Source organism: Neovison vison, chromosome 6 (genome assembly GCF_020171115.1).
Source record: "Neovison vison isolate M4711 chromosome 6, ASM_NN_V1, whole genome shotgun sequence".
NCBI classification, from domain to species: domain Eukaryota; kingdom Metazoa; phylum Chordata; class Mammalia; order Carnivora; family Mustelidae; genus Neogale; species Neogale vison.
Window position 1 is genome coordinate 93,064,585 of NC_058096.1, and position 26,516 is coordinate 93,091,100.

At 35.3% G+C, this 26,516-nt stretch overlaps 1 protein-coding gene across 1 annotated transcript in view; it reads left to right on the top strand.

The window, feature by feature from the left end:
* The first annotated feature begins 829 nt into the window (after positions 1-829).
* Positions 830-26,516, top strand: part of LOC122910098 (EGF-like and EMI domain-containing protein 1) — a 176,437-nt gene continuing 150,750 nt past the window's right edge. Inside the window, 1 exon segment of the mRNA XM_044254816.1 lies at positions 830-851. Within this exon segment, the coding sequence (XP_044110751.1) occupies positions 830-851 (22 nt within the window).

The following is a 26,516-nucleotide window of genomic DNA, read 5'->3' on the forward strand; positions in this document are numbered from 1 at the left end:
CTGGTATCAAGCCCTGAGCCCCATATCAGGCCCCCTGCTCAGTGGGAGTCTGCTTGTCCCTCTCTACCTTCTTCTGCCCCTCCCCCTGCTCCTATTTTCTCTCTCTTTCTCAAATAAATAAAATCTTAAAACAAACAACCTCCCCCATGTCCTCCTTATAGTCTGTTCCCACTGAAACACTCATTTTCTTTCCTTTCTTTTTTTTAAAAATTTTATTTATTTATTTGACAGAGAGAGATCACAAGTAGGCAGAGAGGCAGGCAGAGAGAGAGCGGGGAGCAGGTTCCCCGCTGAGCAGAGAGCCCGATGTGGGACTGGATCCCAGGACCCTGACAGCATGACCTGAGCCAAAGGTAGATGCTTAACCCACTGAACCACTCAGGCACCCCTAGAGGGAAGACATTGTTTTAGGATGAAGAGGTGGAAGAAAGTAAGAGTATAAACACGTTTTTAAACTTTGAGGAGAGAAATGAAGATTTTTGACAGACACCAAGAGGACTGGGAAGTATGCTAAGATGAGACAGTGAAAGAGACCTGAGAGGCAGTGCCTGGGGCATGGCTGAGATAGGATACCACTTTCTCCAATCCAAAGTCCACTGGAGCCCCTTTTTGGAATTTTTTCCTTCTTACCCAATTTGGATTTCTCTGAAATACTCTTTCAGGAGGACCTTTGAGTGTCGTTATCCTCACTTATCAGGACACCATTCTATGGAATTGAATCAAATGAATCCTCTCCTACCTTCTGCCTTCTCAATTCCTGCAACCCAGGAAGTTCAGTGACCAAGGGAAAAATGCTCGCTGTCAGCAGACTACAGACTATTTCTGAGAGATGAGGACTCCCCAAATGAATGGTACATAATTTGCTTATTCTTTGTGATCATCTTACCACAGCCTATTAATGTATATTGAATGTTTCTTTTCATTAATACAATGCTAATATGGGATAATTTTTTCCTCACTCATTATTTTCCTACCTCTGCATCTTAGTCTGAGCAAAAGTATGTTTTCTATATTATGTCTAGTCTGAATCATTTATTTAACCAAAAATATTGAATATCTGCAGTATACTAGGTCCTAGTTTGTAGGACACATTCGACATGGTCCTTGAAGAGCTCACAGTTAGCAGAAAAAAACAGATAGATAAATAACTATTTAAAATAGAAAAGAAAAGAATAAGTGCTGTAATAGATGTAATATACAAAGAGATTATTCAAGCCAATGCAGCAACTACACCTCCCTCCCCCATAAAGTAAGTCTTCTACTCAAATACTGAATTACTTCTATTTTTTTCAAATGAGCTGTCAAGAATAGAAACACCCCCTTTCTTTGCTTGATGGATTTTTCCCCTCTTTCTTTTTCTCTTTTCTCTCTTTGGTTTTTACCCTGCCAATTCTCTGCATGGGCTCCTTTTATATTCTGAAATCCCAGTTAAGGGACTTTCTCACTGATTATAATGACATAGGTCTGTTTTCACAGCTGTAATCTTGAAGTTTCTTAATAATGCCATATTTTAAACATTATTCTGAAATGCTAGAAGGTTTGAAGGTGCTCAGAAAGTAAACAGTCGGCTCATATAAAAGGGAACAGTTGTAATATAAAACTTTCAACAATTTGTATCAGATCATTGGCACTTCATTGAAAATCTCAAGCTCTTGAAACAACAAAATTTTCCCCCAAGGGGAACAAATTCACTAGACATGCGTATGCATTAGAAACAGATGAAGGTGATGCAGTAAAATTGGAAAGACAATTTCTGAGCTTATTAGAAGCTGGAGACCAAGCATTTGTATTTCTATTGGATTCTTTGGCCTTGGCAAGACTCTTTTTTTCCCAGCAGAGCAGATTTTGGGAATTTGCATTTATGTTCATGATCACCTTTGACATCTGAGACTCTGAGGACTTGACATCACATACTATTATTATTATAAGCTGTTAAGCTCAAATTGCTACTTTGGTGTTAACAAGAATGGTGCCACATGGTGAGCATATGCTGTTTGTGAAAGTAAATGGTGCTTTAAGAATGTTTTATTCTCAAAAGGAAGCCTACTAGCAGATAGCTTATATTCAGACTCTGTGTACGTTCTCATTTGACCATCATAAACAATGTTTAAAGAGTCAAGGTTGTTACTTGAGAATAAATCAGGGAGCTCTTGAACATGTGGGTGGATATATTCGCTGTAAAGCATGATAGACATTTTCCTCTATGTTTATCCTTTTAAAAATGTATGTATTCCACTTCAGGGCTCCATAGATCTTTCAGATGGTATCTTAATAGAGTTTCCTCAGCACAGAAGTGATTTATTTCTTTCAATGGAAGATTTACTTAAGTCTACTATTTAGAAATTTAGCATTATTATAACTGGATGTAGAATTCCTTTACCTTGGACAGACTAAAAAAAACTCCCAAGACTAATTAGGCAATTTAAATGGTGAATAATGCTATTTCCCTATGCGTTTTCATCATGAGTTAAAACTGATGAAGATTTAATCTTCTTTTTCACAGTTTCTTTTGTCTGCAAAACTAAAGATCCACTTTTATAAAAGATTTTCCTTTGTTTTGTTTTAAAAAGCGATTTGACACCTGAATAGTAGTGGTAATGAAATTCTCTGTGGGTTAAGCTTCAAGAAAGAAATATTAACATGAAACTAATGAAGTATTAACAAATAAATTGAGTTCATAATAGTAACCATTTCCCTACGTTATATGTGATAATCATAGACTTACGTATGAGTAGTTTAGAGCTTTGCATCTGATCGTTGATAGCCATCAATGCATTTCTTAAAATAAGGTAACTGGGGAAAACTGTAATAAATAATTTCATCAGAATGAGATTATGAGCCCCTCAGCTATCACAAGCTTCCCCCCCTTATACAATTTATTTTCTTTTAGAAGGTTGAAAGTTCTACTGTGTTATAACCTGAAATTTGAGATTAAATATGAATACAACTGAAATCAAATAAGGGATATTTCTTCCCTTCTTATATCTTACATACGCTCATTCTTCACGGGAAACGGCTGCAGGATACAAACTGCCAAGTTAATTTTCCCTAAAGTTGGCTCTCAACAAATAACTTCTGTGTACAAACAGATAGAAGACAATAAGAGACAAGCAAAGGGAGCTCAGGTCTGATTCATTAATGGGGAGGGCACACTATTGACAGTATCAGAGCAAAATAGTGATAATATGCAAAATTTTTAGGACAATTAGTCTGGAAACCAACAAGAAAATGGGCATTACAGATTGAAAAGATGGAGGCAAAGTGATGGTATTTCTATCACTTGGAGAACATGGCACCCACTGAGAAACTTTCTTTTTTACCTGAAATGGCTCAAGGCAAATTACAGTGGAGAAAAAGCCACTGGGTTTAAATAAAGAGGCTTGGTGACTTTAAGAATGTATTTTTCAGAAAATTATGGAAAGAGTTGTCAGCTTAAAGAGAATTTGAAGAATTTTCTGGAGACACAAAGAGATGTAATAGGTACAGGGAATGAGGACTGAGGAAGGAAATGAAGAAAAATAGAGAAGTAGCCGGAGAAAGAAGCAGTGTTGTTTTCTAATTTTTTGAAAGCCTGTGAGCAATTCACTGTAATACAGGAGTAATACACCAAGAACATGAATGTATTAACAATGAAATTGGTGACTTCAGGGAGGAGTTCAAATTGCTGACTGTAGAGATCCTAAAATGTCAATTCCTCAACCAAGAAGTTCCCAAGAATGGAGAGTTTACTATTAAATGTGTAGGTATATCTTATATTTGGTGATTCAGCAAATATTTTCATTTCCTGATGATAAATCTGTGAGTGAGTCTCCTTTCTCCCAAGTGACAGGTGTTTTACAAGGGTGGTAAGAGAGGTGAACCAAAGGATCCTTTGATTTCCCTTTCTAAGGCAGAAAGAAACTGGAAGGAAAACATGAAGGGAAAATAGAAAGTTCATTAATATTTTCTTGAGTCAGGTTTTATGGCCATGGTTGTCCCCAGCAGGAGGAGAGTTTCTGATATTAATGGCTGTTAGAAATTGGGGTGAAGGGAGAGGAGAGGAGGTTGAAGGGAAGGATACAGGTATTCTCTCTGCATCCAGAAAAGTGAACTAATTTGCTTACATATCAGTAGCTGATTTTTTATATGAAGAGTTTCCCTGCAGATAACAGCTTTAGATGCTTTGCTTCAAAGACATACAGGTTGACCAGTAGATTAAAGAGTAAGTTGTTGGTTGATTATCTCAGTCTACCTCCATCCCTTCACCTAAACAGAACTCTTAGACCCCTACCAGTAATTACTTGGATTTTAGCTTTTAGACACCAGACAGTGGATCATAATCAATAACAGCTCTGTCATTTGGGAGATGAGACTACAGGTGAAAGGTTAGAGGCAATTTTCTCTTTGCAAGCTCCGGAAACTCAAGTCTATCCTCTAGTTGTTAGCTGTCTGTGAGTATGTGTGTGTGCATGGACACATTTGAGTGTTTATTGTAGGTTGTGTATTCCTTTTTATTAAAGATCATTTAAATTTGGTCTGTAATATGCTAAATTCTAATTGATTATGTTTTTGAGAGGTTTTGGTCCTTAAACAAAATAAACTAAGCACTGTGCTTGGTTTAAAATAAAATATATATTTTTTCCTTTATCACAGATCTTTCCTCTACTTGAAATTCTTCTCTATTTTAAAAGAATAGAATTCAGTTCATAAACAGCTGAGAGAGTTTATTTTCCCAGTCTTTTCTAGTTATGGAAAACATAATACTTTAAAAGACAAGTATCTATCACAAATCAAAATTGGTGTTTAAACACAAAAGATACATTTGCCAAATTGCTTCTTCTTCCTGGTGCTCCTTTAGAGACAAATGAGTATATTAAATGGAAATTAATTCTTATCATATGTATGTCTTCTCCCTTTCTCCAAAATCCATTGTTTTTCTTTTCCTCAAATGTGAACATTTTAGATTTTATATTATCTGGTTTTTAGCTCTAGTATCTAAGCCCTTATCCCACTTCACTTCCCACCACACCAACTTTTCTCCACTCCTATTATTGTGGTAGTAGAACATTTTTTAATTTCTTCTTTTTGGAATCTGTTCTCCTTATTGTCTTTGCTTCTGCCCTCTACTTTTGGGCAAATATGCCAGCAAATCTCTTAACAGTTTGTTATAGTCTTACCCTGCAATAACAGGATCAGTGAATGATACTGTAGTAGGTGCCTAAGACTGAGTGGGGGACAATCAGCCACAGATGGCAGGATCAGATAAATCAGACAAATGCTGGTGAAGACTAAAAAAATATATAACATTTGGAATAACCCTGAAAAAATATATGTATATATATAGAGAGAGAGAGAGAGCACAAAAATCTGAGTGCCATTAAAATATCATTACACCAGGCGCCTGGGTGGCTCAGTGGGTTGAGCTGCTGCCTTCGGTTCGGGTCATGATCTCAGGGTCCCGGGATCGAGGCCCACATTGGGCTCTCTGCTCAGCGGGGAGCCTGCTTCCTCCTCTCTCTCTCTCTGCCTGCCTCTCTGCCTACTTGTGATCTCTCTCTCTGTCAAATAAATAAATAAAATATTTTTAAAAAAATATCATTACACTAAGTGTCTGAAAAAACTAGTGGACTTTACTCTTTCTTTAAAAAAATTAACATACAATGTATTATTTGTTTCAGGGGTACAGGTCTGTGAATCATCAGTCTTACACAATTCACAGCACTCACCATAGCACATACCCTCCCCAATGTACATAACCCAGCCACCCTATATATCCCTCCACCTCCAGCAACCCTCGTTTGTAATCCTAACTTTCCACTACCAGCTAAATGACTAGTGACTTCTCTAAAATTCATTTTTCTTTTGGAATACAGGCATACCTTGCAGATACTGCAGGTTTGGTTCTACACCATTGTAATAAAGTAAATATTGCCATAAAACAAGTCACATGAATTTTTTGGCTTCCCAGTGCATATAAAAGTTATGTTTACACTATATAGTAGTATATTAAGTGTGCAATAGCATTATGTCTAAAAAAATGTGCATACCTTAGTTAACAACTTTGTTGTTTAAAATGTTAATCATCTCTGAGCTTTCAGCAAGTCATAGCCTTTATACTAAGGTCTTGCCTCAGGGTTGACGGCTGCTGACTGGTTAGGGTGGCAATTTATCAATATAAAACAATAAGGTTTGCCACATTGATTGACTCATCCTTTTACGAACAATTTCTCTATAGTGGGACATGCTGTTTGATACCACAGTAGAACTTCTTTCAAAATTAGAGGCAATCTTTTTAAATTGTTGCTTTATCAAATAAGTTTATGTAATATTCTAAATCCTTTGTTGTCATTGCAACAGTCTCCACAGCATCTTTATCAGGGGTAGTTTCCATCTCCAGAAACCACTTTATTTGCTCATCCATTAAGGAGTAACTTCTCAACCATAAGAGATTCTTAGTCATAGGAAACACACTGAGGGTTGCTAGAGGGGAAGGGGTAAGTGGTTGGGGTAACTGGGTGATGGACATTTAGGAGGTCACATGATATAATGAGCACTGGGTATTGTAGAAGACTGATGAATCACTGACCTTTACCTTTGAAATGAATAGTACATTGTATATTAATTAATGAATTTAAATTTTAAAAATTTTAAAGAAGAAACATATAAAAAAAGAAGCAATTCCTCACGTATTCAAGTTTTACCCTGAAATTGCAGCAATTCAATTAAATCTTCAGTTTCCACACCTAATTCTCTTTCTTTTTCTATTTATAACGTGTGTGCAGTTATTTCTTCTGTTGGAGTCTTGAGCCCTTTGACGTCATCCATGAGGGTTGGAATCTATTTCTTCCAAATTCCTGTTAATTCTGATATTTTGACCTCTTCCCATGAATCACGAATGTTCATAATAGCGTCTAGAATGATGAATCTTTCCTAAAATGTATTCAATTTTCTTTGCCCATATCCATCAGAGAAATCACTGTCTATGACAGCTATAGTCTTATGAAATATATTTCTTAAAATAGAATACCTGAATGTTGAAATTACTCTTTGGGCTACAGAATGGAAATTGCATTAACAGGCATGACAACAGTATCAAATTTGTTGTACATCACCATCAGAGCTCTTTGGTCACCATATACATTGGCAATGAGCAGTAATATTTTGAAAGTAATCTTTTTTTTCTCCTGAGCAGTAGATCTCAACAGTGGGGTTAAAATATTCAGCAAGTCATGCTGTCAGTGCATGTGCTGTAATCTAGACTTTCTTGATCCACTTATACAGCACAGATAGAGTAGATTTTATTCTTGAGGGTCTTGGGATTTTCAGGATGGTAATGATCATTGGCTTCAACTTCAAGTCATCTGCTGCATTAGCCCCTAACATGAGAGACAGCCTGTCTTTGGAAACAATGAAGTCAGTTGTTGACTTCTTTTCATCTATGATAGCCCTCGATGGTATCTCCTTCCAACTGAAGACTGTTTCATGTCATTGAAAATTTGTTGTTTAGGGACACCTGAGTGGCTCAGTCAGTTGTGTGTCTGCCTTTGGCTTAAGTCATGATCCCTGTGTCCTGGGATGGAGTCCCCATTGAGCTCCCTGCTCAACGGGGAGTCTCTTCCTCCCTCTCTCTACTGCCCCTTCCCCGTCATGCTCTCTCTCTCTCTCTCTCCAAGGAATGAATAAATAAAATCTTTTTTTAAAAATCTGTTATTTAGTGTAGTCACCTTTATTACTTATCTTAGCTACATCTTCTGGATAATGTGCCTCAACTTCTACATTAACACTTGCTGCAACACCTTGGATTTTTATGAGGGAAAAGGCTTCTTTTTTAAACTTCATGAACCAACTTTTTCGAACTTTTCTTCTGCAGCTTCCTCCCCTCTCTCAGCCTTTCTAGAATTAGAGTTAAGACTGTGCTCTGGATTAGGCTTTAGCTTAAGGGAATGTTGCTGCTGGTTTGATCTTTTGTCTAGACTACTCAAACCACCTATCAGCAATAAAGCTGTTTTGTTTTTATTCACTAGTGTGTTCACTACAGTCACACTTCATTTCCTTCAATAATTTTACCTTTGCATTCACAACTTAGCTAACTGTTTGGTGTGACAGGCCTAGCATTCTGGCTGTCTCAGCTTTCAGCATGCATACCTCACTGAGTTCAATCCTTTCTAGCTTTTGATTTAAAGTGAGAGACATGTGGGGCACCTGGGTGGCTCAGCTGGGCAAGCATCTGACTCTTAGTTTCAGCTCAGGCCATGATCTCATGAGTCCTGGGATCAAGCCCTGCATTGGGCTCCATGCTCAGCACAGAGTCCACTTGTCCCTCTCCATCTGCCCCTCCCCCTGTCTGGGCTTGCTTTCTCTCTCTAAAATAAATAAATAAAATCTTTAAAATAAATTAATAAATACATAAATAAAAAAACATAAAGTGAGAGACATGCAACTCTTTTTTCACTTGAGCACTTAGAGACCATTGTAGGGTTATTAATTGGCCTAATTTCAGTATTGTTGTGTCTCAGGGAATAGGGAGGTCTGAGCAGAGGAAGAGAGATGGGTGATTGGCTGGTCAGTGTAGCTATGGAAATACACATGATATTTATTAAGTTCACTGTCTTATAGGGGCATGGTTCATGGAACCATAAAACAGTTACAATAGTGATATCAAAGATCACTGATCACAGATCACCATAATAAATCTAATAATAATGAAAAAGTTGAAATATTGTGAGAATTACCAAAATGTGACACAGAGACACAAAATGAGCACATGCTGTTGGAAAAATGACTCCAGTAGGCTTGCTCCATGTAGGATTGCCACGAATCTTCGATGTGTAATAAAGTGTATATCTGCAAAGTGCAATAAAGTGAAGAGCAATAAAATGAGGTGTGTCTAGATCATAACAGCCTGCTAGGATTATGGTAAAGAAAGTATGAATCTTTTTGCAAACAGTGCTTTGAATACCATTTAGTTTTAAATCCGTATTAGGCTCTATCTGTGGAAGAGAACTAAAGCTAGCTTGAGAAGAGCCATGGGGGATCTGATTTTTTTTTTTTCTTCCTTCCTTTATAGTCCAGGCTTTGCAAGGTATCACTGGAATTTACCCTTAATTTGTTTTGAAATCGGGATGCTATTTTTTAGGCAGAGTGACAATTTCTACTTACTGCTTTTATTAGCTTGACCTTGCTTCCCAATACAAGTACTCACTTGTTCTTCACTCTCTATATAGCAGATTCTTTCAGAAAACAGAGTCTCATTTTCTCTTACCTTGCAGATGGCCATGGTGTTATTTTTGCCCTTGCTTGTCTTCTAAGTAGAATGGATTGGCCCAATCCATCGTTCTGGTGACCTCATGCTCAACCTGCCTTTGAGCATCCCTCCCTCATTAAGTGGTCTTCTCAGACTGTCAAGACAGTGAAATTTTGGTCAAGAAAAGCTCTCAATTTTTTGAAAAAATGTTCTTCACATTTAATGGTTGGTTCCACAGGAGGTACAGGCTTTGTGCCATTTCTTCCGCATGTATGCCATATTTCCATAGCTAAAGGTGTGACTGCTGAAAGACTTCAAGATAAAACAGGGTTTTCATTTTCATCCTCATATTTAAATGTCTACGGGATACCTGTAAAGTGGGTAATTGCAGATTATCACAGAAGTCTCTTACACATTCCAATTGCCATGTTATTGCACAGTAATTTATGTCAACTCTTAAATTATAAACCTTGGTTGTCCCCGTGCTAATTTATCAGCTAACAAAATATGCATTTGCTGTGACATTTAAATTCTTCACATAGGTTTATGTTTCATCATTCCCTTTTTCTGTGGCCTATCCTGGTAGATATGATTTTTAAGAAGTCAAAACAGGTGGTCTGGAAATTTTCACTTTGGCACAAACAAGGCCAGAGTTCATTCGTTCTTAATATTGTTCGTGGAAATTTATTGTTTCTCCCTCTGTGATTAATACTTGATACCTAGTTATCTATAGTTAGTTGGTTTTCTCGGGATCCCCCTCAACTGACCAATGTTTTCTGTAACTGCCAGTTTTCCTTGACACTTTTCTCTGGGTACTCCTCATCTTCCCCACCATCTCCCCCTGTTTCTTGCTCATCCAAATTATCTATTTAGCTTAGTTTAGTTTGAAGTATGTCACAGCTCTGTCAGATTTTCTTATGAGGCCATTGGGTGTGGGTTTCTAGTCTGTCCGGTTCCTCAAGCCACAGCCTGACATGGAGGTTCACCCTCCACTTGTTAATCCTTTCAGCAGCCATGGTACAGAAGAGTTTGCAGACTGGTAGCTGGTAGGTCCCAACCCAAAGAATTCTTTGTTTGGTCCATAAAAATTGTGTCACTATTTAAAGATTGAGAGATTTCCTATGAAATTTGCACCTTCTCTTAACACAGCAAAAGATCTGACATTAAGGCCTGCTTTCTTCTTCTCTACAATCTCACCCTTGCCCACCGCTTATACAGTATAAACAGGTCATTTATAACTGGTGCCTGCTTCCCTCATGTATGAGGGACAATTTCCTTATCCCAACAGGCATTTGAACACTCATGTCATGTACCGTAGTTTAATCAAATAGTGTGGTTTACATATGTGCTGCCGGGGAGGGGGGGGAATGACATCTAATTTCTTTTATGAATAAGTCATGAAAGGGAATTGGGTTATCTGTTTTGATATACATAGTTCTTCATTAGATGCAAGTGAAAATGGGATATGTTTTCTTCCCCTTTTACAATACGTTTGTATAAAAATTCATCTTCTATCAAGGAGAAAATTTCTATAGTTTAAAATGCAAGATGATGGACTCCTGAATATCTTAAGCAAGATTATCATACGGGGGAATATATTTGCACTGTATCAGGTCGAGTCTGGAAAAATTATATACAAATGTTAAAGAAGCTACACAAAGTATTAATGTGTAAGGGGCGTGTGTGTGTGTGTGTGTAAACTTCTAATGATTCATACTATTTCTCTCTTTTATTATAATGTAGTCCCCCTTATCCACAGTTTTGCTTTCCCTGGTTTCAGTTACCCACAGTCAATGTTGGCTGGGAAGCAGGTGATCTTCTGTCATATTCTCCAATATGAGAATATGTGCCTTGTAGTACCTTGTCATTGTAGTGCCCACGTCATTTGCCTAACTTCGTCTCTTCATGTAGGCATTTTGTCATCTCATATCATCAGGTGAAAGGTGAGGATAGCACAAGATATTTTGAGAGAGAGAAGGAGAGACCACCGTCACATACCTTTTCTTACAGTATCATGTTATAATTGTTTTACTTTATTAGTTATTGTTGTTATTGTCGTGCTGTGTCAAATTTATAAATTAAACTTATCAGATGTATGTGTGTATAGAAAAAACATAATATACCTAGCATAAGTTTTGTTACTATCCAGGGTTTCAGGCATCCCCTGGGGGCCTTGCAACATATCTTCCATGGATAAGGGGGAACTACTGTACTTAAGTGGAGTTTCTAGGGCAAACACAGATACACTGTCATAATGATAAACTATATAGTTTAATCCAACCTCACCAATGATAACTCAGATACCTTTTACAAATGTGCTGCAAGAAGAGCTTTTTCATATTTGCTCCTAATTCCAGCAGAAACACCTAATTATAGAACATTAATGGGAAAAAAAAAAAAGAGAGAGAGAGAGAGAGAGAGAGAGATTTGCTTGGGGGGGAAAAGGCTTTATGAGTAATCAGTGCAAAGCAGAAATCTTCTATTGCTGAGAATAATGTGGTCCAGCTGAGGTTTTTATGAGAGTTTGGTTTTGTTTTATTAGAGTTTTGGTTCTATACTGCCTGGATGACCTCTTATCCATCACTTAATCAGGAAATCAAAAAACAAAAAGCTGCAAGACAGACTGTTGTTCAAGATAAACCTTGTGACCTTCTCACAGGTTACTGAATCTTCTGTGAGAGTTCAGCTGGCCAAGTGATTTCTTCTATGTTGGGACTTATTTTTAAAGTACCAGCAAAGGCTGATGTCACAGAACCTGAGAGCACTAGTACTGTTGATGTCCTCATCTTTAGACGATGCAATGGGTGTAATCTATTTCCTTCAGAAACTCAGATGAAGGACCATGTCTTTAAAACCAGAGGTTTCATATGAAACGGGCCCTATTTTTCTCTATGAGCATATGCATATCTTCCATTAATCTTAAAGAGCTGGGGATATTCTACAAAGAACAACACAATAAGGTAATAGTGCTCAGTATTTCGCTGAAAAAGAAATGGGTTTTCTTTGGGGTGTGGGGAAGAAGTAGAAAAACAAGTAGAAAAAAAGACTTTCATGGAGTAAATGGTTTAGAGGTAAAGCTTATAAAATAAGAATGCTTTTATCCCTTTTGTAATTTCGAGGAAGTGCTGTCTGTGAATCCACAAAATGGCACAAATACAAATATATCACATATGCCTGCTGTGATTAAATTTCTCTAATTACACAACTACACGTGATACGTGGGACTGATGCATCACCTCTTTTTTTTTTTTTTACTTGTAATCATTGTTATATCCGTGCTCTATAATCAACATTCATCACAGATAATTAGAATTTCTTTGTCTGTTGTTTCTGAGATTTGACTTTCCAAGAGTTCAGCTGAAAAATTCATTTTTAAACATCTCTAGACTCTGGAGCAAAATAATAATAATAAGATATTATTATTATTATTATTATTTATTTTATTATTAGTAGTAGTAGTATTATTACAGAGCAGTGTTATTCACAAATGGCTTTTTGAAATTTTCATGTACTATGATTTTCGTTTTTTATTGAATTTAAATGATAGCTCTTGGAGTAAGAAACAAAACCTCAGGATTTTAAAGGACTTTCCTGTGATTTACAGGTACCTTCTTGTTGGTAAAAGGAACTGTCAGTCTTGCTTGTTTCTATAGATTCTGTGGAATTCTGTATGATACCAAGAGACAGATATATTTTGTTGTATTAGATAGCCATTAATGTTGCTTTCTCTGATAAAAGGGATAGAATGCTGTGGATTTCCATCATTTACAAGTTTAAAGCTTATGCTCATTTTCAAGTGCAGTTTTCTTTCAGCAAATATTTCTAATTGTGGACACTTTAAATGCTAGATTCCAGTGATAGGAAAGCTAGTTAAATTTTAGCTAGTTTTTACAACAAATTTAATCTACTTTCTAGATGTTAATTCAAGGCCAAAGCTTTCAGCTCACTGCTCTGTTTTCTCATCTGGAAATCCTGCATCTCTTGCAACTAGTCCATACGGCGAATGTAACCTTTAAAAGTTTGACAGAAGAGTAAACCTAAGTAGAAGTCATTCATTAACCACTGCACCCCACCTTCTTTGTTTTGTATTATCCTAGCTTATTTTATTTCAATAAAATGTAGCTAATCCTAGCTATATTTTCATTATTGTTTTTTGTACCTGTACTTTGGACTGAGTCATTCCCTAAAAAACAAATCTGTGTTGCTGAGCAGCCATTTTGTTTCTTTCTCCTGAGAAGTTCACAGTACACTGGAGAATCTATGCCTGTGAACATATAATTACAATAAAACTTGAAGAGATGTATTAAAAAAGAGGTAACTTCAAAGCCACGCTAAGCTGGAAGAAAGAATGAAAAATTAGTGAGACTAAAAGGAAAGGCCCCACAGTAGAGGTGATATTTGAGCTGAAACTTGAAGATACTAATAAAATTAAATAAAATTAATTTGAATTAAATTTTAAAAATTAAATGTAGGAAATGACATTCTCTGTGCTAGGAGCTGTTCTAAGCACTTAAACTGTATTAGTTCCTTTAAAACTTAAGAACCCCGTGAAGTGACATGTATTGCAACCATTTTAGAGGTAAGGAAACTGAGTGAGGCACAGGAGTTAGTGACTTATCCAGTGTCACTGTGGCGGATTTTATTTTCGAAAGATGACCATAAGCAGTATCTCTTTGCATATATATATATTTTTAAACCTTGCTATTCCCACATTTAGAAGGGAAGTCTAATTCCTTTGAGTCTGGTTGGGTTGGAATTTGCATAAAACCATCAGAATGTGGCAGAAGTGGCACTGAATGATTTCAAGGCGAGGTAAGGAAATAAGACACAGCATCCACCTGGATCGCTGGAACATTTGTACCAGAGTCCTGATCTGCCATGTTGTCAGTCATGCCTCGAGGAAACCCAAAGTAGCTCTGACGAGAGACCATCCAGGGAAGATAGAGAGATGCCTGACCCGCCCCCAGCAGCTCCAGTCCCTCTTTGCCTTTCTAGCTCCACTCACACTGTCCGACTGCAGCTCATGAGAGATCCGGACCCAGTAATGCTTAGTCATGCCTCTCCCAAATTCCTGCTCCGCCAAGACTGGGAGACAACACAGTAATTGTTGTATTCAAGCTACCAAATTTTGGACTGATTTGGTACATAGCAACTCTGTCGGTAGCAGTCACACAGCTAACAAGTAGTGAGCCAGAATTTGAACCCATTTGGACTCCAGAGACACTTTTGTTCTATGCCAGAAAATAAAGCTTGAGATTTGTGGACATTTTAAGTAAATACTTCAAGTAAAACTTCCATGTTACATGACTGTGTTGCAAAATCTGTCCTTCAAATCAGTACTCTGAGGGTAAGGAAATGTTTTCACCCAGTGAGTTTTTTCTTTAATGATTGAAAATGAATCAAGGGAAGAATTAGAGAATGTTTAATGGGATAATAAACATATCCACTGCCATAATGGTAAAAGGTGACTGAGCAGTGATTGAGTAGATATATGCCATATCTAAGTAATGACTTCCAATCATGGTACAATGACTTGGCAGTTTAGATGGGAGGATGGTAGAGGGTAAATTAGATGGTGAATATTTTAATGAGGAAATAATTTCTTAATAGGCAGTTGGAGTGGAACAGATAAACTACTTTGGAGTCAGAAACCCTGGATTTCAGTGAGCTTGAATTTCAATCTTATCTTTAGTTAATTTATAGCAACTTATTGAATTGTATTTCACATACTAGCCAGGAATGGAGATTTATCTTAAAATAACAACAACAATAACAATAATAATAATGGGTTTGATCCCTGTATTCTCTGGGCCCAGCATAAAGAAGACATCCAGTAACTATTTACTAAGTAAGTGAATGACTGTATAATACAGTGTTGTTAACTATCATCACTATACTATGCATTAGATCTCTAGAACCCACTCACTTTCTACAACTGAAATTGTACTCTTTGACCAACATCTCATTTGTCACTCCCTTCTCCTCCTGGCAGTCAACCCTATTCCACCCTCTCCTTCAGTGAGTTTGATTATTTTAGATTCCACATAAAAGTGAGATCATGCAGCATTTGTTTTTGTGTGTGTGTCTGGCTTATTTCACTTAACACAATGCCCTCCTGTTTCATCCATGTTGTTGCAAGTGGCAAGATTTCCTTCTTTTTTTTTTTTAAGGCGAATAATGTTCCACTGTATATGTAGACCACATTTTCTTAATCCATTTGTTCCACTGGTGATCATTTAGGTTGTTTCCATATCTTGGCTGTTGTGACTGATGTTGTGATAAACATGGGGGTATAGATATCTCTTTGAGATTCAGATTTCATTGCCCTTGGATATCCAGAAGTGGGATTGCTAGGTTTTATGGTATTTCTCTTATTAATTTGGGGGGGAACTTCATACTGTTTCCATAATGTCTATACTAATTTACATTTCCCCCAACAGTGTACAAGGGTTTCTCTTGCTCCATATCTTCCTCTACACTTCAACACTTGTTTTCTTTTGTCTTTTTCATAATTGCTATTCTAATGAGTATGAGTGATATCTCATAGTGGTTTCGTTTTGCATTTTTCCTAATGATCAGTGGTATTGATGGCTCTTTCACAACCTGTTGGTCATTGTAGGTCTTCTTTTGAAAGATTTCTACTTAGGTCCTTTGCCCATTTTAAAAATTGAATTATTTTGTTTTTTTTGCTATTGAATTGTACTGGTTCTTCTATATAAGCTCTAAATCTTATCAGCACACACACACATACAATGCACAGTAGTAATTATGTAGAAGTGATGAGTAACTTAATTACCTTGATTGTGGTGATCTTTGCACTACAGACAAATATATCTCAATAAAGTTATTTAAAGGAGCCATAACTATTATTTTCTTAGAGCTTCACTTGTCTTATTTCTAAAATGTAAATCAATGGTTGATTTGCAATCTAGAAATTGTGACACTTGTCATACCTTGGACTGGGGAATTTTCTAGCTCATGGTGGTGCCTGCACTTCACAAATAAATAAATAGCTACACTTAAAATTTATCTTCTTGACACCTTGGAGGATAGATCAATGTTATGTGTAAAACAAACGCTATTAGCACTAATGTGACATCTGTTCCTACCAATATGCTGTAGTGATGCACAAATGAAGGAGAGTTTGAGAATCCAGCTAAAAGATAGGTTTAGGATATCTCATTTTACTTCAGGATACAGAGGCTTATGTGATTTCTTAGTACTCTTCTGGGGTAGACATTTCTCAGCCATGGCTACCTCAATTCAGAAGATTAAATTCCATCCTTATTAATAATAAGGCTTTCTCTACCTCCTGGATTTGTGAAATTCACATTTAACTGTGAAGGTGAGAATATGATGCAAACAAGCAGATGCTAATTATGTGAAAGAATATATAATTGGTAGTTATAATTATAAATCAAGACTAATTTGTTTTGTTGATACTTAAGGGAAATATAGACCAAAAGAGTCAATCGGTTTTTGTTGTGTTGTACACTTGTCTGTGACTTTTTACCTGTATGGATAAGAGCTGATAAGATCTGATAGTCTTAATTCAGTAAGACTACATTCTACAAACTTGGAATCTTTCACCATATCATACGTGGAGCTATTTTTTGCAGCTGCTTGGTAAGAGTAATATGTAAATTGCATAGAGAATTTGAAATCAAAGAAATTGCACTTGGATATCTACCTTGCTATGAATTGGAAAAAAAGAGAAAAAAGGAAGCAAAAGAGAACACATTTCATTTATAGCTAACATTTGAGAAATAATAATAATCGCACTATGTGATGAAATATTTCCATTCCTTTCACATGTGATAATTTAATCTTCACAACAAACCAATGAGGCAGGTCTATAGCAATTCCCCTCTTTTTAAAGATGAGAAAACTAAAGAATGGAGATAAAACAAAAGATCTGATATTCAGATTCAGTCCAAACACCAGTCTTGACCATATCACCATAGTTAGTACGTGATTACTAGTTTTAGTGAGAAAATTGGGGTTAAAAAATAGCTCTAGAGGGGCACGTGTGTGGCTCAGTCAGTTAAGTGTCTGATTCTTGATTTTGGCTCAGGTCATGATCTCAGGGTCATGATATTGGGCTCTTCATTCTGTGAGGAGTCTGAGATTCTTTCCCTCATTCTCCCCTTCTGCCCCTCCCCCCTCAAATAAATAAATGAATCTTTTAAAAAAAGCTCTGTAAATTCCCCAAAATATTTCAAACAAATCCTAATTATGAACAGATAAGGGCTATAATAAGGTGATAATTTTAGAGTTATTATTTAAGTTCACTGGTTTACTATAAATTTAATGAGCTATGACATATGGTTAAAGTCACATAATTTAGTGTTTTTTTGTTTTTTTTTTTTATAAATATATATTTTTATCCCCAAGGGTACAAGTCTGTGAATCACCAGGTTTTCACACTTCACAGCACTCACCAAAGCACATACCCTCCCCAATGTCCATAACCCCACCCCCCTCTCCCAACCCCCTCCCCCCAGCAACCCTCAGTTTGTTTTGTGAGATTAAGAGTCACTTATGGTTTGTCTCCCTCCCAATCCCATCTTGTTTCATTTATTCTTCTCCTACCCACTTAAGCCCCCATGTTGCATCACCACTTCCTCATATCAGGGAGATCATGTGATAGTTGTCTTTCTCTGCTTGACTTATTTCGCTGAGCATGATATGCTCTAGTTCCATCCATGTTGTCGCAAATGGCAAGATTTCATTTCTTTTGATGGCTGCATAGTATTCCATTGCGTATATATACCACTTCTTCTTGATCCATTCATCTGTTGATGGACATCTAGGTTCTTTCCATAGTGTGGCTATTGTGGACATTGCTGCTATAAACATTCAGGTGCACGTGCCCCTCTGGATCACTACGTTTGTATCTTTAGGGTAAATACCCAGTAGTGCAATTGCTGGGTCATAGGGCAGTTCTATTTTCAACATTTTGAGGAACCTCCATGCTCTTTTCCAGAACATAATTTAGTTTTAATATTTTTGGTCTTTTTGAAAATTTCTTTAGAAAGTAAATATAGCTTTATAAATATAGACTGCATTAAATGAATAGCTTGTTTTTTCCACAGTTCCCTTTGTTGGATGAATATCTGCTCAATATTTTTTAAAAAGTCATTTAGTGGATATATGAGAGAAAAAGTAAAGCATCTGTATTTAATATGTGAGAGAGCATTTACAGTGGGTTTCAAAAGTTATAAGGCATTTTCATAGGTATTATCATAGTTTTACTTCTCAATATTTTGATGAAGTATCATCGCATTCATTTACAAATGAGTAAGAGATACAAATGTAAAGCGAATTGCATAATGGTGGAACTAGGTATCAAACTTAGATTCTCTGAACTAATATTTTATTGCCTTATAGTTGTTTTCTGCCTTGTATAGTGGCCGTGTAAAGAATGAAGTTATTGGTTCATAACAAATGATCTCCTCTGATATTTTCTCCAGTAGTCTAGCACATTTCTACATTCCTCCTTTCTTTCTCTCCATAACCAGTGATGAATAGTATAAGAAAAAACATGGTTAGACCTCAGGAGACTCGTAAAGGTCAAGAATTTTGTTTTGAGGTTCATAGTTTGTTCTCTAGTGACTAGGGATTCAATGGATTGCCCAAGCCTTGAAATGAAACCACATGCACCAATTTAAGCAAAATCCTAGAATTAAAATCATGTATAGAGTTATTCCTCTGGTGTTATCTAAACTCTTCAGAATAAATATATTATTATTATCCTTCATGAGTAATTCTATAATCTCAAAATGAGATCATAAAATCCAGAACATTGTTTAAATGCACTTCCTAATTATATTTAGGGCATGTATGAATTTCTCAGAGATGTTGATTAATGCCATATCTTGGGTTAACCTATAGAGAATTACATTAAGCTTGGGACCTACAGAAAAATCGACAGATTTGCTGTGAAAGCTAATTGCAATAAGAAGCTTAGGTCATTCATTTCACAAAGCTTATTGATTTGAAAATCAGTATGATACATAAGATGTGTGTGCACTTTTTGGGTAATTTTCACAAAGCAAACACACATTCTTTTAAAAACAAAAATACACACACTAAATTGAGTCAAACATTTGGTTTAAAGAAAGATGTGTATAAAATAAAGCACTTCTAATTTTGCTTCTTTACTCTGCACTGTGGCCACCTCTGTTTAGTGTTTGCTTTGTTCCTGAAAGCAGTGTAAGCTATTGTTAAAATTGCATAAAAACAGATTAAATGTATCACATGATTTTAGAATAGAAGAATGTTTTAAGAAAACAATCAACCGTAAGGAGCCCAAATTCACAAATTTTGTTTAAAGATAGAAATTAACAGCCTATTTGCGTAGCTAATTTAATAGGTCTTTTATGTGTTTGCAGTTCTGTTTTATTTTGTCCTACAACCAGAAATGCAAGACTGCTCTTGCAAACATCATATTTAATTCTTGAAGAGACTGCAGTATGTCATTACAGATGGATTGATAGCCTTGATGATATCATTGAACTTTTGTCATGCCTAACCTGGAAGACTTGCTATATGTCAGAGAATTTTTGTCATTCATCTTGCTCTTGAAAGGCCAAATTTATTTGCAACCTTGAATGACATTGGACACATGAAACAGCCTGAAATCTATCATGCAGTGAGTATCTTATAAAACTGCAATTTAAAATCCTCAGTATTGACTTGGTTTTTAGAACCATCTTCAAAGCCAATGACTTTCAAATTTTTTTACTTATAAACACTGATTTTCAGTTGATAACAATAACTTTATATTTTCAAAGTACATGAGGTCACCATATATGTACCATGCCTTATTATTTGCTTTTTAAAGAAAAGTAGAAAACAACAGAAGCATAAATGTATGTGCATGTTTTATGTTTATTAAATCAGTATGTGGTTGGCCAGTGAACACGCACTAGTAATGAAGTCTATCCTTTGGTGGAATTATTCGACCAATTTAAAAAAATTATGTATAAATACAGCAGACTTGCTTGAAAACAGTGCTATCAGAGAAAAAACAAAATTGTTTTTGAGCTTTCTCTGTTGTAGTACAGGAAATATGATATATATTACTATAAATTTATTCCATCCATGTTAAAGCTAAATTCATGTTCAACATAAATTAAGCAGGAAAGCCAATTGAGTGCCTACTCTGAACCAGGTTTGAGTTCTCAAGCATGTGATAATAATAGCTAATGGTTAGCTAATAAATAATAATAGCTGCTGTTTATAGAACTTACTTTATGTTAGAAACTGTGCTAAGTATTTTAAATGTATTATTTAAGTTGATTCCCACAGAAGCATTATAAAGTAATTACTTCTTTTTCTTTAGCGTACAGATGACAAAAGTAAGAACTATGAAGTTAGCAACAAACATTTCATAAAGGGGTTTACTCTTATGTTCACTTGTACTCTGGCAGACGAAGACTTAAAGCCAAATAAGAACTACTCTATTCGAAATTGTGTCCAAGGAAGTGGCCTGTATGTTACATTTAGCTGTCCTTAAAGGGTTTCTACTTTAGACCTAGCAGGAGGTTCTTGGTGTAAAATGTGTGATATCCTTTCCTTTCATCAAATCTTCAGTACATAAGCATGGATCAAATTTTCATAAGAACACATGGTCTCACATATAACTTCCACTGAACGTCTTCTAGAATGCTGTCCTTATCATTTGAATGTGAAGATGCCTCCAGAGACAAAAGACACTGGCATGCATTGCTGTTTTCTCAAGTATGGACCATCCACAGAATTGGATGATATAGCCCTGGCCATGGGAAATGAACTGAATAAAATGCCAACATTCTGTATCACTGAGTATTCTTAAGCTTCTCACAAAACACTTTAAGAAGCATAATCTTAAAACTTATTCATTTAAAAATTTAATAATTTAATAATTTAAAAATTATTTCATTTTTTAAAAAACACACTATGTAATTCTAAAACTCAAGTGACTACACTAAAAGTGATATAATTGTGTACCATGGCAGAGTGTATAAAAAAGAAAGAGAGGTGCTAGGAACCTTTTAGCCTTAACTTTAATTTTTTTTGCATTCATTGCACTATTTTTCTCAAAGTATACTTATTACAAAGAAGTTGTGAAACAGGCAAATACAGGACAACAAAACAAAACAAAAAATCATCAACTTCATTCAGAGATAGGTACTTTTAGCATATTTGACTGTGTTCTTACTTTTTTGTTAATAAGATACATTGATACTTAAAGGTAAGAAGATAAGTAGAATACATATAGGGTTACCACTACATATACACATATATATACTTATACATACATACATGCTTAATATGTTGTGACATATGCAGAGGTGAATAAATAGTTCCCTGGAATGTGAGTGTTAATTCTTATATAGTGATCCTTTGGATGTATTATAATTTACTTAAAATTCTATTATATGATATTTAGTTTCCATTTTTCCTCATCTGATTTTAAAAATACATGAATCCCTAAGGAGACTTGTAATTTTTTCCCTTGGATATATTCTTGAAGTAGAATTACTGAATGGAGAAGTTCCGATTTTTTTAATTTTTTTTTTTAATTGAAGTATAGCTGACACATAATGATACATTACTTTTAGGTATGAACCATAATGATTTGACAAGTCTATATGTTAGGCTGTGCTCACCACAAGTGTAGCTACCATCTGTCACCATACAATGCTATTAGAAAACCACTGACTATATTCCCTATACTGTACCTTTTATTCCTATGACTTATTTATTCCGTAACTGAAAGCCCATACCTCTCTCTCCCCTTACCTATTTTGCACATCCCTTGACCCCTGTCCCCTCTGGCAATCACCAGCTTGTTCTCTGTATCTATGGGTCTTTTTCTTCTTTATTTGTGTTGTTATATTGATTCCACGTTTAAGTGAAATCACATGGTCTTTATCTTTGTCTGACTTATTTCACTTAACAATATCCTCCCAGTCCATCCATGTTATCACACATGGCAATATCTCATTCTTTTTTTATGGTTGAGTTAATTTTCCATTGTATATACGTATACTATATCTTCACTATCACTTGAGTTGCTTCCATAGGTTGGTTATTATAAATAATTCTGCAGTAAACAAAGGAGTGTATAACCTTTTCAAGTTGATGCTTTTTTTCCTTTGGGTAAATATTCAGTAGTGGAATTATTGGATCATACAATATTCCTATTTTTAATTTTTTGAGGAATCTCCATACTGTTTTCCATAGTGGCTGCACCATTTATATTTCCCACAATACTGTATGAGGATTCCATTTTCTCCACATCCTCGCCAACACTTGTTTTTGATTTTTTTTTTTATTCAAGCCATTTTGATGACCATGAGGTGATAGCTCATTATGGTTTTGATTTGCATTTCCCTGATGATGAGTGATGTTGAGCATCTTTTCATCTGTCTGTTAGCCATCTGTATGTCTTCCTTGGAAAAATGTCTATTCGGGCTCTCTCCCCATTTTCTTAATGGAATTATCCTTATTTTTTTGGTGTTGAATTGTGTAGTTTCTTTAAATATTTTGGGTATTAAACCCTTTTTGGATATGTTATTTACAGATATCTTCTCCCATGCAGGAGGAAGCCTTTTCGTTTTGTTGATAATCTCCTTCACTGTGCAGAAAGCTTTATATTTTGGTGTAGTCTCAATAGTTTATTTTTGCTTTTGTTTCCATTTCCTGAGGAGACATATCTAGAAAAGTGTCGCTAAGGTTGACATCAAAGAGATTACTGCCTATGTTTTCTTTTAAGAGTTTTATGGTTTCATATCTCACATTTAGGTCTTTAATCCATTTTGAGTTTATTTTGTGCATAGCATAAGATAATTGTCCAGTTTCATTCTTTTACATATAACTGTCTGGTTTTCCCAACATCATTTATTGAAGACTGTCTTTTCTCATTGTATATTCTTGCCCCCTTTGTTGGAGATTAATTGACCATATAAGCATGGGTTTATTTCTGGGCTCTTTATCCTTTTCCATTGATCTAAGTGTCTTTTTCTTTTTTCTTTGCCAGTATCATACTGTTTGATTATTTTAACTTTGTAGTATATTCTTGAAATCTGGGACTATGATATCTCCTACTTTTTTCTTCTTTCTCAAGATTACTTTGGCTATTTGGAATCTTTTGCTTCCTTATACATTTTAGGATTATTTGTTCTGGTTCTATAGAAAACGTTATTGGAATTTTGATAGGGATTGCATTAAATTTGTAGATTGTTTTGGGTAATTTAGACATATTAGCCACCATCTGATCTTTGTTGATACTTGAATCAGAAATCATTGCCCAGTTTGTACCCTCATTAGTAAACATGGTTCATCACTTTTGCCACACCCTAAAAAAGCCTATACATATTAGCATTGATTTTAATCTTTGTAACTCTAATAGAGAAAGAATGTTCATTTTATTTTAGTTTTAATTTCTTTGCTTGTTGATTAAGCTTAACAACATTTGACATTTATTAGATATTTATATTTCTGATTTCAATTTATTTTATTTTGTTAAACAAAATTTCTGTTTGGGGGAGCTCATCTTTATCTTTTGATACATAGTAATTATTTTATATATTAAAGATTTCTCCCCTTTGCCTTACATGTGTCAATATTTTTTTTCCCCTCATTTCTTATTGGCCTTTCTGAATGGGAGATTTTCAAGTTTATGTGGGGAAGTCTATCAGCCTTTTCATTTATGCTTTTTACTACTGGTATTATTTTAGGTTCAACGATATAAAGTGTATTTCTAAAATATCTTTTGCGATTTTATGTCTATTAAACTTCTTCCTGAGTAGAAGGAAGAGATTTTAGGTCCTTTTTATACTATTTTTGTACATTAGTCATTTTGACCAACAAAATATCTAATTATTTAGATATTTTATTTATTATCTCCTGCCAATGGGTAAGTCCTATCTTGCTAGTTTGATTATGAGTTTTTGAAAAGGCCAAATTCTGTCTGATATTTATTAATAATGTACATTTACTGTTAGGTTTAAGTAAAGTAGACATATATGGAAAGGGATCTTCATACATGATACTCATTATTTTAATATTTCAGGAATTTAAACTAGGAATTTTTTAAAAAGATTTTATTTATTTATGTGACAGAAAGATAACAAGCAGTTAGAGCAGCAGGCAGAGAGAGAGGGGGAAGCAGGCTCCCTGCTGAGCAGAGAGCCCAATGTGGGGCTCGATCCCAGGACCCTGAGATCATGACCTGAGCGGAAGACAGAGGCTTAACCTACTGAGCCACCCAGGTGCCCCCCAAACTAGGAATCTTAATTGATTATTATCTTTCATATTATCTCACAGATATATACCTGTTCACATTCTTTAGGAGTAGAAGGCCTTACCTCAAACTCCCCCTTGACCAGGTATAACAGTCTAGGGAAGGAATTTTCAAATATTTTTAGTAGCAAAAACAACCACTTTATTCAAACAATTTTAAGTTGAGAGCTACCTAATGTGAAAGACAGATTAAAACAGTTTTCTTTTATTGTATTAGAGGTGACATGCTAGGGTACTGCCCTCCTCCTCCTTATCTCCATCCCTTGTACAGGATTTCCTTGAGAGAAGTATGTAAAAATTGATGAAGAAAACTTTGGCACTTTCTGAAAAATTCTGTTAAAGGCTTTGTCATCTTATCTAATGACCCTTATATTCAAAACTCATGTAACAATTTGCCATAAGAATTTAATGCCAGCAAAAAATGCATCCTCCCTAAAAAAACAAGTATTTTCATCTGAACAGTCACCTGAAAATTATATAAACTATTGTATTATTCTTTGTTTTTTTATTACCTGTCAGAAATTTCAGACCTATTTTTTAAAAGAATGATGGCATCAGCGATATTATAACAAAAACTAAAACTTTAAAAGACATCATTCCACCACTGTTATATGTCAAAATATTTAATTTTTAATTTTTCCAAGATTTCTCCATAAGGATATATGCCTTTAATAATTGTGATTGAAATGTAGAAATAATTTGTAATCTATTTCAACATAACAGTTTTCCATGTTGTTTTATAGCCATTATAATTACAACTTGTAATGGCTGCACTGAAGTGACATAGTTAATGTATTTTAAAATTCCTATATTGGTGAACATTTAGGTTAGAAATGGTTTGCTTAATATCTGTATTATCTTCAGTTTTCCTTTTAATGACCTTAGTTTTTTGAATAAATATAATTTTGTATGTCCATCAGTTTATAATGAGGTTTTCATGATACTGTGAATGTTAAAGTGTCTAACACAGTCAAATTCTTATGGAATATATTTCTTGATAAATTCTTAAGAGTAGAATTACAAGACTCTTGATATACGATCTATTCCAACATAAATTCTCTTTTCAGCAACCGAGCTTAGAGAATAATATCCAAACTGGTATGTAAACTTATACTCTAGTATTTCTTAGGAATTCAGTCTTCACTGATCTTCCTATGATATCCTGTAGCACAAAGCTCAGGACCTATTTATAGAGTCTTAATCATTTCATGATTATTAGTCTTGAATACCTGGCTTGTTGACTGAGTCAGATTGTTAAGAAAAATAAACAAGTTTGCACTGACCCAATTAATGAGGTTTTCTTTGGACTACCGTAAGGAAAGGTAAGGAAGATCAAGAAATAGTGTGAATAGGATTTCTTTTACTGGCTATGATGGCGTAAATATTAGCAAACCAATTCTCTAGCTGGGAAAAGCTTAAAACGTTGCATATAATATAAAAATCACTCACCTGAAGACAACAGAGAATATCATAGCAGTCAGGAAAGTCAGTGAGGTGACTCAGGGTAAACCCCTGAGGGGTTGATTCATAAGTAACATAATGGGACAAGCTGAAAAAGTGAAAAGAAAGTGGATGCTAATGAGGGGAAAAGATACACAGAGCTAAGGAGATATAAATTGGAATTCAAATCTATAATGGAAGCCAAAATTTGATGGATCAAGATACTGAAGAGAATGTATGTTAGTCAAAGTCCAATAAAAGACAGAAACCACAGCAAGTATTTGATCGGGGGAGAAAAGTACTATAGATAATTAATTAAAAACTGAAGATAAAGTACTCAGAAAGATAAAGAGAATGGAAGAGAATATAGGAATAGCAGATGGTAGGGAACAGCCATTATGTCTAGGACTGAAGGAGCTTATCCAAGAACAGAATGGACTTGGAAGCATTCTCCCCTTGCCCACCCACCAGGCTGAAATTCAGATCTTGGTGAGGGTATGACTACGGCCCACAGGATGGCATAAAGCTTTTCAGAGGTGCTGCTGGCAGGGATAGTGGG